We start from the raw sequence: 15,539 nt of genomic DNA, 5'->3' as shown, positions 1-15,539 counted from the left end.
CACCAGAGAACTTCTACGTCCATTAGCCATCCATGCTGTTGATGGAAAGACTGTCCGCTCCAAGCCGGTTACCCTGCAGACTCTGCCCATCACTCTACAAGCCAGCGCTCTTCATTTTGAGGAACTACCACTTTTCGTGCTTCCCTGCACCGAGCATCCAGTTATCCTGGGCATGCCATGGCTGAAGACCCACGATCCCACTGTCTCCTGGCGCGATGGGGATATCACGGTTTGGTCTACTCACTGTCATGAACATTGTTTAGCTCTGGATAGTTTAGTTATTCAGTCAACTTCTGTAGAGAGTCCTGAAGTTTCTGATCCTATTGTTATACCCCCTGAATATTCAGATTTTTTAGAAGTGTTTAGCAAAGAGAATGCTACTAAATTGCCTCCGCATCGTTCTTATGACTGTGCCATTGACCTAGTGGAGGGTGCCACCCTACCCAAAGCTAGGGTCTACCCCCTTACTTTAGATGAGGAGAAAGCTATGAATGATTACGTTACCGAAGCGTTAGCTCAAGGTTTCATTCGGCCGTCGAAGTCCCCTGTCGGTTCTGGGTTCTTCTTTGTGAAGAAAAAGGACGGGGGACTGAGACCTTGTATAGATTATAGAGGGTTGAATGCTATAACAAAAAAATTTGCCTACCCATTGCCTCTCATTCCTAGTGCACTCGAGCAACTACGCACGGCCTCTTACTTCACCAAACTCGATCTCCGCAGTGCATATAATCTTATCCGCATTAGGGAGGGGGACGAGTGGAAAACAGCGTTTACCACTACTAATGGCCACTATGAGTATCAAGTTATGAGCTATGGTCTCGCTAACGCCCCCGCCGTTTTTCAGTCATTTATGAATGACGTATTCAGGGACATGATTGGGAAATACGTAACACTTTTTATAGACGACATTTTGATCTATTCCCCCGATCTTGAATCACATGTCAAGCACGTTCGCTCTGTTCTCCAGAAGCTGTTAGATAACAACCTTTATGCTAAAGCCGAGAAATGCGAGTTCCACCTTCAGAGAGTCGCATTTCTCGGCTATGTCATCAGCTCCCAGGGAGTTCTTATGGATGATTCGAAGGTAGATGCCGTTACTAGTTGGCCTGTTCCTCAATCTATCAAAGACCTCCAACGCTTTTTAGGATTCGCGAATTTTTACAGGCGTTTCATACGCAACTTTAGTGCCATAGCAGCCCCCCTTACAGCGCTAACTAAGAATGCCACCAAAGTTCTTAAGTGGTCTCCTGAAGCTGACAAGGCTTTCCAAGAGTTAAAAGCCGCCTTTGTTTCTGCCCCCATTCTCAAACATCCTAATCCGGATCTACCTTTTGTTGTTGAAGTTGATGCTTCTAATACTGGCATTGGTGCAGTACTCTCCCAACGCAGCGGTTCACCGCCCAAATTACATCCCGTAGCTTTCTTCTCAAAGAAAATGTCACCTGCGGAGCGTAATTATGGGATAGGGGATAGAGAGTTGCTGGCTGTAAAACTAGCTCTAGAAGAGTGGCGTCACTGGCTGGAAGGTGCTGCACACCCATTCACCGTTCTCACAGATCACAAGAATCTAGAGTATCTCCGTACAGCTAAACGCCTAAACCCCCGTCAAGCTCGTTGGTCATTGTTTTTCTCCCGTTTTAATTTTTCTATTTCATTTCGTCCTGGTAACCGTAATACTAAGGCTGATGCCTTATCCCGTGTTTTTAGTTCCCCAGACGACACATGCCACGCTTCCGAACCCGAACCCATTCTGCCACCCACTGTTAAAGTAGCAGCTATTAGATGGGAACTAGATGATCTCATTCAGAAAAGTCAAGTTAACACACGTATTCCGGAGGGTTGCCCTCCTCACAAGATTTATGTACCTGAACAGTTTCGCGATCAGCTCATTGGCTGGGCACATGCTGCCCTTACTTCCGGTCATCCAGGTGTTACACGCACACTACAATTAATCTCAGCTCGGTACTGGTGGGAAACCATGCGAGCTGACGTTCAAACCTTCGTAGTTTCTTGTTCAGTCTGCGCACAATGCAAAACACCCAAAACCCTTCCAGCCGGTAAGCTATGTCCCCTGCCTGTTCCTGAACGACCATGGTCACATATTGCTGTAGACTTTGTTACTGATTTACCTGAATCTGAAGGTTACACAACTATCCTTACAGTGGTAGACAGATTTTCTAGGGGAGTTAAGTTTATCCCTTTTCCTGCACTTCCTACTGCTCTTCAGACCGCCCAAGCTATATACACACACATTTTCAGACATTATGGGGTCCCGGAGGACATTTTGTCAGATAGAGGTCCTCAATTTACTTCCCGGGTATGGAAATCATTTTTTGAACATTTGGGTGTACACGTGAGTCTCACTTCTGGGTTTCACCCCACTAGTAATGGTCAGTGTGAGAGGGTAAACCAAGAGTTGGGAAAGTTTCTACGGTTATACTGTTTCAAGCATGCTTCTGAGTGGTCACAATATTTGATTTGGGCTGAAATAGCCCAAAACTCCTTAACTAACTCCACGTCTGGTCTCACTCCCTTTCAGTGCATTCTGGGTTATCAGCCTCCGTTAGCTCCGTGGACAGCGTCGTCCACTGAGATTCCCGCTGTTGACGACTGGATGAAGCGGAGTGAGCAGGTGTGGGAGGAGACGCATCAGCAGATCTCGGAAGTCTTACGGAAATATAAGGAGCAGTCCGACAGACACCGTGGTACCACCCCCCAATACCAACCCGGAGACAGGGTGTGGTTGTCGACCCGGGACTTGAGGTTTGAGGGGGCCTGTAGGAAATTGCTGCCTAAGTATATTGGCCCATTGAAGGTGTTGTCTCAGGTTAATGAGGTGACTTATAAGATTGAGTTGCCAGCTCAGTACAGAGTGCATAACTCGTTCCACGTTTCTCTGCTCAAGCCTCTTGTCCCAGGTCCGCTTGCTGAGGGTGTTCCAGATGACGTGCCGCCTGCGGCTGTGGAGGGGGAGGATTCGTCTACCTATGCGGTTCGAGAGGTGTTGGATTCACGCAGGCGTGGCGGTGTGCTCCAGTACCTCATAGACTGGGAGGGTTACGGCCCTGAGGAGCGTTGCTGGGTTGCCGCTGGTGACGTGCTGGATCCTGCTCTACTGGCCGAATTTCATGCCCGTCACCCTAGTAAGCCTGCTCCTAGACCCCGTGGGCGTCCCAAGCGCTCACTCTCTTCTTCGGCTCCGGTACGTAGGGGTTCCCAGTCTCGCAACCCCCGCCTGCCCGGCACCTCTGAGGCTACGCCTGGTCCTCCCGCCGGTACTCCCTGCCCGTCGGGTGGACGTCGTCGTGGTCGTCCCCGTTCCGGCTCCGTTCCGACTCCCTTGGGGGGAGGTACTGTCACGTCTGGTGCTGTTAGCTCCTCTGTCCCTTCCACACCCAGCTCTAACGGAGGTTCTCAGGTTAACAACTACACTACCCAGAATGCACCACCCGCTGACATCACGCACTCACCTGATCACGTGACACCTCACCTGCTTCCACCAGGAAGTCCCGAATACTGATTACTGGCACTATAAAGGTGCACGCCAAACAGACTTCATCGCCGCGTATTGTAGGTTATCCTCATACAAAGCGTTACTTATCTCTTGTCTCAGTTTACTTTGTGTATGACCTTGCTTTTTGTTTCTCGACGCCGATTCTTGCCTCTGCCTTTGATGTTGGATTGTTTGTGTATGACCTGGACTGTACTTTCACCACCGCCTCTTGGATTATCTCTGATACTGGATTGCTTGTGTATGAACTCTGGACTGTCTCTCGTTTATGGTATGGTTTTGTCTGCATTGCTCTGTCTACTGGTGATCACCCTTGTTTTTGTATCGACCCTGATTTCATCTGTTTATTATCATAATAAACACATTTTGTTTTTATCAGTATCTGCGCTTGTCTGCTATTCTGTTCTGACCATGACATTTATTCTATAAACTACAGACAACATTTCTCCCAAATTTCAAATAAAAATATCATCATTTAGAGCATTTATTTGCAGAAAATGATGAGAAATGGCTGATATAACAAAAAAGATGCAGAGCTTTCAGATCTTAAATAATGCAAAGAAAACAAGTTCATATTCATAAAGTTTTAAGTTGAGTGAGTTCCGAAATCAATATTTGGTGGAATAACCCTGGTTTTTTATCACAGTTTTCATGCATCTTGGCATCATGTTCTCCTCCACCAGTCTTACACACTGCTTTTGGATAACTTTATGTCTTTACTCCTGGTGCGATATATTTAAGCAGTTCAGTTTGGTTTGATGTCTTGTGATCATCCATCTTCCTCTTGATTATATTCCAGAGGTTTCCAATTTGGTAAAATTAAATAAACTTTTTTAAATCATTTTAAAATCATTTTTAAGTTAAGTCCAGAGCTGTAGATCAGGATAGAGGTTGCTTTTGTTTGAGTTTGTGTCTTGTGCCCATGTTGTTTAAATAGCATGTAGCTCTTGAATATATCTACACTGATAGGCGTGGTGGTCTGGAAGTGAGGTGTTTGTGGTGTATTGCTTTTTTGTCAGTGGAAAACACATTTTTATTTTACACGTTTATTGCTATCTTGGCAGTACATTGTCCACACTAGCGCATAACCAAGATTTGTACACAATAAACAGAATACAAAATAAAATAACATAATTGTACATCAAAAAATATAGGTTATTGTCATATTCAACATGTCTAGGCAACTGTTTCGTTAAAATAGCAATCTGCCAAAGTCAGAGCTCACCTGGCTCTTAAAGGGAAAGAGCAAGCGATATGCTAATAGGTTTGATTCACGTTACGTCCGAAATAAATCACACCCATGATTAAGATAATTAGTACTTGCTTTTTGTGCACTTCGAGCTGTGCAAGGTGTTCAAAGGTGTACTTTTCCCGTCGTTACGATAGAAATGACACACCAACATGCCCTAAATCTAGCTGCACGGTGTACGGTTGATACTTGCACACTAAAATAGAGTTCTGTGTCTTTTTCTTTAACAGGTTCTCGAAACCCCGGCAGCATGCGCTACAAATTCAACTTCATCGCAGACGTTGTGGACAAGATTGCCCCTGCAGTCGTTCACCTGGAACTCTTCAGAAGGTGAGGATTAATCAGAGAGGTTAAAAAACACCCAAGCATAGGGGGCACCGAGTGGTCCAGTGAGCTAAACGCTGCCCGTATGTTCGAAAGTTTGCTGGTTCTAATCCTGGTCATGCAGCTTGCCATCAGCCACCGGAGCCCTGAGAGAGCACAATTGGCCTAGCTCTCTCTGTGTGGTTAGATGGCGCTCTTTTCCCTCATCACTCCTAGGGTGATGTGGATCAGCACAAGACTGCGTCTGTGATGCTACTCAGCAGTGCTGCATCAGCAGCATTTTAAAAAGAGGCGGAGTCTGAATTCACATGAATCGGAGGAAGCATGTGCTAGTCTCCACCTTCCTTGTGTTGTGGCATCACCAGTGATGGGAGTAACGGCATTGAAATAAAAGACATTACTAACTGCGTTAATTTTTTCAGTAATGAGTAATCTAACTAATTACTCAGACTGTAACTATAACGTTGTTACCATTTCTGACACCCCGTTACTGCACGTTACTTTAGCCACTCAATAAACGTTTTTTTACAAAAGCATACCTGTCAAGTCTACCGTTTGGGTCCGGAAACTACCGTATTTTACCCCTCTTTCCCGCCGTCCTCCGTTATAAGTATTTATCACCGTATTAATGAGAGATTATTAAATCTCTTAACAGCAATCATGGTGCCAGTTCAAGGAGAAAGTCCCGCCTTTCAGGAGAAACAGACAATCAGCTTGCTGGTTTTGCGGAGCACAGAGGAGGGTCCGTGTGGGGAGGCCCCGCCCACGTCGCTGTGAGTTCAGGCAGCTAGTCGGAGCAGCCGACGATATAACAGATCTAGATATATGGAGATTTTCCTAAAAGAAACAGGTAACAGAGCTAACCATGTAAACTGTGATTACATTGTTCTGGAGCTGTTTCTGCAGATGATGTACCTAATCAGCCAGTAATTAATTATTTGTTTTTACTAATTTCCCTTTTTTTAATTTAAAACTTGACAGGTATGCAAAAGTAACGCAATAGTTACTTTTACTGGTAACTAGTTACTTTAATAGTGGAGTAACTTAGTTAGTAAGTAACTAGTAACTATAACTAATTACTTTTTCAAAGTAGCGTGCCCAACACTGGGCATCACTAGTGATAGAGGGAGTGGGTTGAGTAATTGGCTTTGTAAATTGAGGGAAAAAAAATGGGTTCAAATTAAAAAGAAAAAAAAAACACCCAAGCATCAAACATGATCAACTCTCTGTTGTGGTGGTTTCCTCATTTAACACACATAAATTCTGCCTTTCTTGCACACAGAATTGAGTGCATTAGGTGGAAAAACTAATTATACTCCCAAAATTATTGTTAACTAAACGTTTATTGTCCTTAAAACATGTTATAGCCTTAATATACAATTTAGTTATTTTATTTAATATGAAATCACAATTTTCACAATTATTTTTGGACAATACACCTCTGGAAAAAAAATTAAAGGCATCATTTCAGTTTCTGAATCAGTTTCTCTGATTTTGCTATTTATAGATTTATGTTTGCGTAAAATGAACAAAGTTGTTTTATTCTATAAACTACAGACATCTATTCCAAATTTCAAATAAAAATAGTTAGAGCATTTATTTGCAGAAAATGAGAAATAGCTGAAATAACAAAAAGATGCAGAGCTTTCAGACCTCAAATAATGCAAAGAAAACAAGTTCATATTTGTAAAGTTGTAAAGAGTAAAGAGTTTTGAGAGTTTAGTAATTAATATTTCGTGGAAAAAAACGCTGTTTTTTTAATCACAGTTTTCATACAGCTTGGCATCATGTTTTCTTCCACCAGTCTTACACAAAAATTCATGCAGTTCAGTTTGGTTTGATGGCTTGTGATAATCCACCTTCCTCTTAAATTAAACTAGTTTTTTTAAATGAAATACTAAAGAAACTCACATTTTTAAGTGGTCTTTTCCCTCTTTTTCCAAAGCTGTATATCATACAGTAAAATTTGTTATTTTGACAGGCCTACTACTATCCGATTTAGATGTACAGTACATTTCCATGTTTCCTCAGACTGCCATATGGTGACCGTGACCAAGAAGTACCGGTATCCAGCGGCTCCGGGTTCATTGTGTCTGAAGACGGCTGGATAGTAACCAACGCACACGTTCTGTCCAACAAGCAGAGGATCAAAGTGGAGCTGAACAATGGGGTCCACTATGACGCCACCGCTAAAGACGTGGATCAGAAACTCGACATCGCTCTGATCAAGATCGACTCGGAGGTAAGTTCACCTCAGCAGATCGTTAGCGTCCTGCTCTTTTCCCAGCCGGCTGCTGAGCATGGAATAAAAATGTTTACATGAGTCAAGCTGTTCGCCGAGCATTTGCTGCTCGTTCGATGTCGCCACGCTCGGCGGATTCCATCACAGCACTTTGTTTCTTTGCCGCGGTCCACTGCCCTGCCATCGCCGAGCAACATCAAAGCATCTGGAAGCGAATGAATCCTGAGGGAGTCCGGCGGATGTTCCAGGAGCATGTCGGCGAGGGCCTTCGCCGCCCGAAATTAGATTGCGTTTCTTGACACGGCCAATTTGTCCCCAGATTTGCTCTGTTCTGCTGTTATGAATTCATGGTTACAGCTTGTTTCAGTGCCTAGCTCTGGTGGCAAACACATCTGTCTCAGCTCCCCGCGCCCAGAGCTTTTATAAACAGAGCTTATTTAGAGCGGAGAGCATGAAGCTCTCACTGGCCTTAAAGCTCAGACCTTCTTTAGACTATATAGGATCATATGTCATTTGAACATTTAGGCCCCTTTTTTAGTGATCTATAGGCGAGCCGTCAACTGTGTACTCTGCAGCTTGATTTAGGGAGTGTCAGTGTGTCTTTGCTATCGTAAAGACAGGTAAAGTACACATTGCTCAGCTTAAGCTACACTAGGTAGGATTTCCTTGATTATTGAACTTTTTAAAGAAGTAAAATTACAGCTTTAAACTCACTGCAGCACTGCATTGAGGTGTAATAGGAGGAATAGCGGTGCTCTCGTGTCTGTGCCGGAGCTCCTCTGACCAACGCTGTGCCTCTTTCCAGAACTGCGACCTGCTTTCCGACCTGTATGGAGTTGTAACAGTTCTACAAGGACTACAAAAACCTGCTATTTGGAGTTGGTTAATTCTCTACAGAAGCTAACTAATATTGATGGGCACAGCAGCTCTTTTATATGAACTGAATCATTAGAATCAGTTCACTAAAAATATTTGTTCAAAAGATTCATTCATTCGAACAAATCTTTGTGCTGTTTGTCTGTTCTGTACCGGAGAAGCACCGGTGAGTTCAGATAGTACTAGATAAAGACAGATTGTAAGTAAATCAGTTGGTATTTCTGTTTTGTAAGGAGCTTAAAATGTTAAGAAGAGAGTTAAAAGTTATTAAGTATTATTAAAACAACCAGAGTGTAAGTATGTGATGTATAAGTTGAGTTAAAGTATTTGTTTTTACTGCTAAAGCTGTAGGCTAGCAGGTGGAAGTTAGCAGCAATTAGCACTTGCGATTAGCATTAGCGATCGGGTTGAATGTGTAAATATCATGTTAAGTGTAAAATATGGCTGTTTGTAAGCTTAGCTAACAGTAAATTGACCTAAACTGAAATCTACATTTTAGTCTGGGGCTTGTAAAAGCTTTTACTGATACTGTGTTTTTGTTTTAATATTATTTCATGCTGTGCTTGTTTGGTGGTGAGGGCTAACAGTGCTATTCTACGGTGGCCGAGAAAGCCCAACGCAGTGCAAATTGAAAAGCGCTGCAAAAGCACAAAACACATCCATCAAAATTACAACACAGGCGCAGCAAATAGAAAAACGCGCTGCAAATAGAAAAACGCGCTGCAAATAGAACCACAACACAACGGAAGTGAGTCACAACACAACGGAATTTTCCCGGGGGACCTTAAAAGATACTGTACCAGCTAAGCTGCGTCTTCAGTAACGTCTCGGACTTCACTATGTGTACAAAGGACAATAAGTGGCAAACAAGGCGTTTTGTGAAGCAGAACTTTTAATAATATGCATACAACCGTGGTAATCACAGGTAATAAACATAACTTACTTTTCAGAAGCTTGTTTGCCACTTATTGTCCTTTGTATACAGCTGGTACAGCATCTTTTAAGGTCCCCCGGGAAAATTCCGTTGTGTTGTGACTCACTTCCGTTGTGTTGTGGTTCTATTTGCAGCGCGTTTTTCTTTTTGCAGCGCGTTTTTCTATTTGCTGCGCCTGTGTTGTAATTTTGATGGATGTGTTTTGTGCTTTTGCAGCGCTTTTCAATTTGAATTTTCAATTAGCTTGTTTTAACACTGTAAACAAGCAGATTACAGGCTGATAAAACTCACCTCTGAGAGAGTTAGCGCTTAGCATCTAGCTAATGCTAGCCAGGCAAAGCAGCACAGACTTACAGGCCGATAACTCACCTCTGAACGGTGAACGCTTAGCGATTAGCATCTAACTCTAATAATACTGCTCCAGCAGTATTAAAAGTGCTAAATTTAGAAAATACTGATCTCTGAACAGTGAAAAAGCTAGCTAGCTAAGCGGTTAGCATCTAGCTAATGCTATTGCTGCTCTGCACGGAGTGTGTGTTTACTGCTCCTTACACCTGACGGGTAAAATTTAGATAATACTGATCTCTGAACAGTGAATAAGCTAGCTAATGCTATTTGCTGCTCCAGCCTCGGAGCTGCATGGCTCTGGACTCTGTATAGCACTGAAACTCTGTATAACGCTGCACGGAGTGTGTGTTTACTGCTCCTTACAACCTGACGAGTAAAATTTAGATAATACTGATCTCAGTGAATAAGCTAGCTAGCTTAGCGGTTAGCATCTAGCTAATGCTATTGCTGCTCAGCCTCGGAGCTGCACGGCTCTGGACTCTGTATAGCACTGAAACTCTCTATAACGCTGCACGGAGTGTGTGTTTACTGCTCCTTACAACCTGACGAGTAAAATCCATACAAAAGGCGCACCGTATTATAAGACGCACTGTCAATTTTTGTGAAAATTAAAAGTTTTTAAGTGCGCCTTATAGTCCGAAAAATACGGTATATATATATATATATATATATATATATATATATATATATATATATATATATTATATGATATAATAATATGTACATATTGTTATATGTAAAACATATAATCCACAATGTTATGTTGGTGTTATAGATAAAAAGTGCCAGGAGACTGAGGGGGGGGGGGTTACGACAGTGCTGTATACATTTATTACACTCTGCAACTGTAGGGGGAGCCCACGAGCACAAAATCTCAATCCTACCTAGTGGAGTGGTGGTTTTCCACTGCCAAGATAGCAATACACCAGAAATGTACCTAAACAATTCACTTCCAGACCACCAAAACCCTCAGCATTGATATATTCATAAGCTCCGTCACTATTTTAACGACTGTTTGTGGACAAGAATTGTGCTACTGGAATACAGCACCGGAGTGTAGAATCAGAAAAGGTTGCAGGACCTCAATAACAGAACCACCAAGACAAAAGATGGACCCATCACTGAAGATGATCTGCTGTAATTCTGAGTCACTCCATGACAGTCTGGCACAACTACCCACCATTCCTGCCATTCCTGTCGATTAATTCTTTCTAGGTGTTTGATTTAGAGCTATGGGATGGATGATGAACTAGGTGATTTCAGGGAGGTTGCTATGGTGTGGTGCTGTTAGGTGGATAGTAAGGTGTTGTGGCAAGGTGTTCACTATTGTGTTGCTAGGTGTTTGCAATGATATCTCAAGTTGTTGTTAAGTGGTTTCTAAGGTATCACAGGGGGTTGCATTTAAACATTTAATATGGCTAAAAAATGTTTGGCTAAAAAAGTTGTGTAGTGTGTGGTGTAGTATAATGTGAGGTGTCGAATTTTTTGCCCAAACGATGGTAGTACTGGAAGTACTGGAGAGAATTGGAAAAATTTGGAGAATTAGAGCACTGTCTCAGATGGTGTGTGGGGGAGCTGAACAGTTTACTGTTTATTCCTGTGCAGAAAATGTTGCAATCTGTAAAAAGCATAAAACTATGCTATTAGTTCTACGTTTTCGCCTGTTTTGGTGTTTGTAGCTTGAAAAATGTGACCTGTATAGAAGGTTGCATTTTTGGGTACCACTTTAAAATAAGACTACCTTTATAAAGGGTTTATAAATGTTTTTTATTTGGCAAACAACAGGTCTACGTACATTTCTACTTATGTGTTATAACTGATTATTAATGATTTTTAAGGCATTTACAACCTAATGTAACCTAGTAACCATTAATAAACTAAACCATTTATAAACCCTTTATGAAGGCAGTCTTTCTTAAAGTGGTACCCATTTTTGTTTAAAAGTTTACGGATGCATTTCAGTGCATTTCTAATATTTTGACCATATTAGTTTTGCTAGTGCTGTATACAAGCGCAGTTTTACAGATCTGAAACTGTGTTGATATCACAAAAACCTGTAGTGCTGTACTAAAAAACAGGTGGAACAATTATAATAAAGAAGAAAAAAAAACGTAGGAATATCATTAGAACGTTTCATCGCACAACACAACACACAATAATTCATCATTGTTCCAGAGAAGTGTACGTGAGCTTCTGACGGCAGCTGTATGGATGTAATAGAGTTTGGAAGAACGAGGAACAGAAGTTTGGGCCACATTTGGGCCCTCAGGGGTTACGGGCTTCAGTAAACAAGTCGTCAGCAGTATAAATCACCCTGTTTTCTCAGTCCACCTCGTCAGCCGTGTTGACTAATCGCTGCAGCACGATTACAAGAGCACCTTCCTCCGGCTTCCTCTTCATAACCTACAGCAGGGCAGCAGCGCCGAGCCGCCGCGGCCAGCGCCGATCACGCTAACGCTGCCCCTCACTGTGTAGCTCCGCCCGCCGCCTCTCTGGATGGACGGGGATGTGCTGGAGGAGGCAGATGGTCGTCTGATGATCTGTTGTGGAGTCAGGCAGGGATGGAGCGAGGCGTCGTGCCTGAGGAGAAAAAGCAGGTAATAAAGTGAAACTGTCATCTACCCCAACACCCTCCTCCACCCTCCACCCTCGAGCTGTAAAACCCACCCAGTCCATCGGCCCCGGAGCCCAGGCAGGCAGAGGCAGGTTCTGGGTCGGGCTGGGTGCAGTCTTTATCGTCCACATTTTACCACTTCCATCTTTTCAGGCATCAGCAGAGAGCCACAGGTCTGTTTTTGGGGGTAATAATAAACTAGAACAGTTGCTACGGGACTCTTATCTGACTGACAGCGGTTTTAACCAACCAATAAAGCTTTTTAAAATGGCTTCTGCCCCCTTGTGTCTACCCGTGGACCCTTCTCCTGATTTTGAGAAGGGTGTAGTAATGAGTCTGTTAGCAAAGTCGCAGGACAATCTAACCAATCAGATTCATGATTTTCACTACGGGGGCGGGGGCATGGCTGTCTAACCCCTTCTCAGCGCTGTGCTGAAGATGATACTCGTTGCTTTGGATTAAAACGGGGTGCAAATCAGACAGATATTGTGTCATATCTTATAAAATAGCCTTTTTAAAGGCTGTCCTTTAATGTGAAACTAATTCACAATAATAGGCCACCTGACTGGTGAGTTTTTGTGTGTACTTAATGTTTTGGCTGCTCTGGCATACTGTAGGCATACAAATGGGGTGTTGCAGAAGGGGTACCCACTATATTAACTGCACTCCACTGCTATAGAGATGCTAAATGATGGCTATGGGTTTGCCTCAGGGGTTGCTAGGGTGTCCCTAGGGACCTACCATGGTGTTACTAGGTTGTTGGCTAGGTGGCTGCCAATGTGATGTTAATGTGTTGCTATAGTGTTGCTAGGTAGTTGCTATAGTATTCAATGTTGCTGCAAAGGGTTGCTTGGTGGTTGCTTTGGTGTTCATAAGTGGTGACTCTGGTGTTGATAGGTGGTTGTTAGGTGGTCGATATGGAATCCCAGTGGGTTGCTATGATCTTGTGATCTTTGGTTACTGTGGTGTTGCTAGTTGGTTAGCATAGTGATGTTAGGTAGTTACTGTGGTGTTACCAGGTGGTGGCTGCCAAAATGTTGATAGGTGTTGCAGCAGTATTGTTAGGTAGTTGCTGTAGTATGCACAGTGTTTGCTGTTTTGTTGCTAATGGTAGCTAGCTTGTTGCTCTGGTGTTGCTAGGTGGTTGCTATCTGCTCAATATGATATCCCAGGTGTTTGCAATGGCCTTTCCTAAGTGGTTGCTGTGGTGTTTCTAAGTGTTACTACAGTGTTGCTATGTTGTTGTGGTATCCAGGGTGGCTGATATGGTGTTGACAGTGTTGCTATGTAGTTGCTGTGGTATACAGGGTGGCTGCTATGCTGTTGCTAATGGTTGGTAGCTGGTTCTATGCTATTCATAGGTGGTTCATAGGTGGTTGCTATGGTGTTGTTACACAGTGTTGTTAGGTGTTACTACAGTGTTGCTAGGTAGTTGCTGTGGTATCCAGGGTGGCTGCTAGGCTGTTGCTAATGGTTGGTAGCTGGTTGCAATGCTGTTCATAAGTGGTTGCTATGGTGTCAATAGGTGGTTGCTATGGTGTTGTTACAAAGTGTTGTTAGGTGTTACTACAGTGTTGCTAGGTAGTTGCTGTGGTATACAGGGTGGCTGCTAGGCTGTTGCTAATGGTTGGTAGCTGGTTACAATGCTGTTCCTATGTAGTTGCTATGGTGTTCATAGGTGGTTGCTATGGTGTTGTTACAAAGTGTTGTTAGGTGTTACTACAGTGTTGCTAGGTAGTTGCTGTGGTATACAGGGTGGCTGCTAGGCTGTTGCTAATGGTTGGTAGCTGGTTACAATGCTGTTCCTATGTAGTTGCTATGGTGTTCATAGGTGGTTGCTATGGTGTTGTTACAAAGTGTTGTTAGCTGTTACTACAGTGTTGCTAGGTAGTTGCTGTGGTCTACAGGGTGGCTGCTAGGCTGTTGCTGATGGTTGGAAGCTGGTTACAATGCTGTTCCTAAGTAGTTGCTATGGTGTCCATAGGTGATTGCTATGGTGTTGTTACAAAGTGTTGTTAGGTGTTACTACAGTGTTGCTAGGTAGTTGCTGTGGTATACAGGGTGGCTGCTAGGCTGTTGCTAATGGTTGGTAGCTGTTTGCTGTGCTGTTCCTAAGTGGTTTCTGTGGTGTTTATAGGTGGGTAGCTATGGTGTTGTTACAAAGTGTTGTTAGGTGTTACTACAGTGTTGCTAGGTAGTTGCTGTGGTTTACAGGGTGGCTGCTAGGCTGTTGATAATGGTTGGCAGCTGGTTGCTATGCTGTTCCTAAGTAGTTGCTATGGTGTTCATAGGTGGTTGCTGTGGTGTTGTTACAAAGTGTTGTTAGGTGTTACTACAGTGTTGCTAGGTAGTTGCTGTGGTATCCAGGGTGGATGATATGCTGTTGCTAATGGTTGGTGGCTGGTTGCTATGCTGTTCCTAAGTAGTTGCTATGGTCTTCATAGGTTGGTTGCTATGGTGTTGTTACAAAGTGTTGTTAGTACAGTGTTGCTAGGTAGTTGCTGTGGTATACAGGGTGGCTGCTAGGCTGTTGCTAATGGTTGGTAGCTGTCCCTAAGTTGTTGCTATGGTGTTCATTGGTGGTTGCTATGGTGTTGTTACAAAGTGGTGTTAGGTGTTACTACAGTGTTGCTAGGTAGTTGCTGTGGTATCCAGGGTGGCTGCTAGGCTGTTGCTAATGGTTGGTACCAGGTTGCTATGCTGTTCCTAAATGGTTGCTATGGTGTTCATAGGTGGTTGCTATGGTGTTGTTACAAAGTGTTGTTAGGTAGTTGCTGTGGTATACAGGGTGGCTGCTAGGCTGTTGCTAATGGTTGGTAGCTGGTTGCAATGCTGTTTCCTAAGTAGTTGCTATGGTGTTCATAGGTGGTTGCTATGGTGTTGTTACAAAGTGTTGTTAGTTGTTACTACAGTGTTGCTAGGTAGTTGCTGTGGTATTCAGGGTGGCTGATATGGTGTTGCTAATTGGTGGTGGGTGGTTGCTATGCTGTTCCTAAGTAGTTGGCATGGTGTTCATAGGTGGGTAGCTATGGTGTTGTTACAAAGTGTTGTTAGGTGTTACTACAGTGTTGCTAGGTCGTTGTTGTGGTATACAGGGTGACTGCTAGGCTGTTGCTAATGGTTGGTGGCTGGTTGCTATGCTGTTCCTAAGTACTTGCTACGTTGTTGATAGGTGGTTGCTATGGCGTTCCAGTAGGTTTCTTCGATGTCCCTAAGTGCTTTCTAAGGTATTACAAGCTGGTTGCTGTGGTATCCAGGGTGGCTGATATGCTGTTGCTAATGGTTGGCAGCTGGTTGCTATGCTGTTCCTAAGTAGTTGTTATGGCTCAATATGATATCCCAGGTGTTTGCAATGGCCTTTCCTAAGTGGTTGCTGTGGTGTTTCTAAGTGTTACTACAGTGTTGCTATGTTGTTGTGGTATCCAGGGTGGCTGATATGGT

General features: G+C 43.4%; 1 protein-coding gene across 1 annotated transcript in view; it reads left to right on the top strand.

Annotated features, from left to right (window-relative positions):
* The window catches only part of htra4 (HtrA serine peptidase 4), a 48,222-nt gene that overhangs the window by 17,298 nt on the left and 15,385 nt on the right, over positions 1–15,539 (top strand). The window contains exons 2-3 of the mRNA XM_007239424.4: positions 4,991–5,090; positions 7,116–7,326. Coding sequence (XP_007239486.3) covers positions 4,991–5,090; positions 7,116–7,326 — 311 coding nt within the window. The remainder of the gene's footprint in view (positions 1–4,990; positions 5,091–7,115; positions 7,327–15,539) is intronic.

Source organism: Astyanax mexicanus, chromosome 22, assembly GCF_023375975.1.
Source record: "Astyanax mexicanus isolate ESR-SI-001 chromosome 22, AstMex3_surface, whole genome shotgun sequence".
Taxonomy (NCBI): domain Eukaryota; kingdom Metazoa; phylum Chordata; class Actinopteri; order Characiformes; family Acestrorhamphidae; genus Astyanax; species Astyanax mexicanus.
Note: the sequence above shows the minus strand (reverse complement) of the source record. Positions and strands in the feature narration are given on the sequence as shown.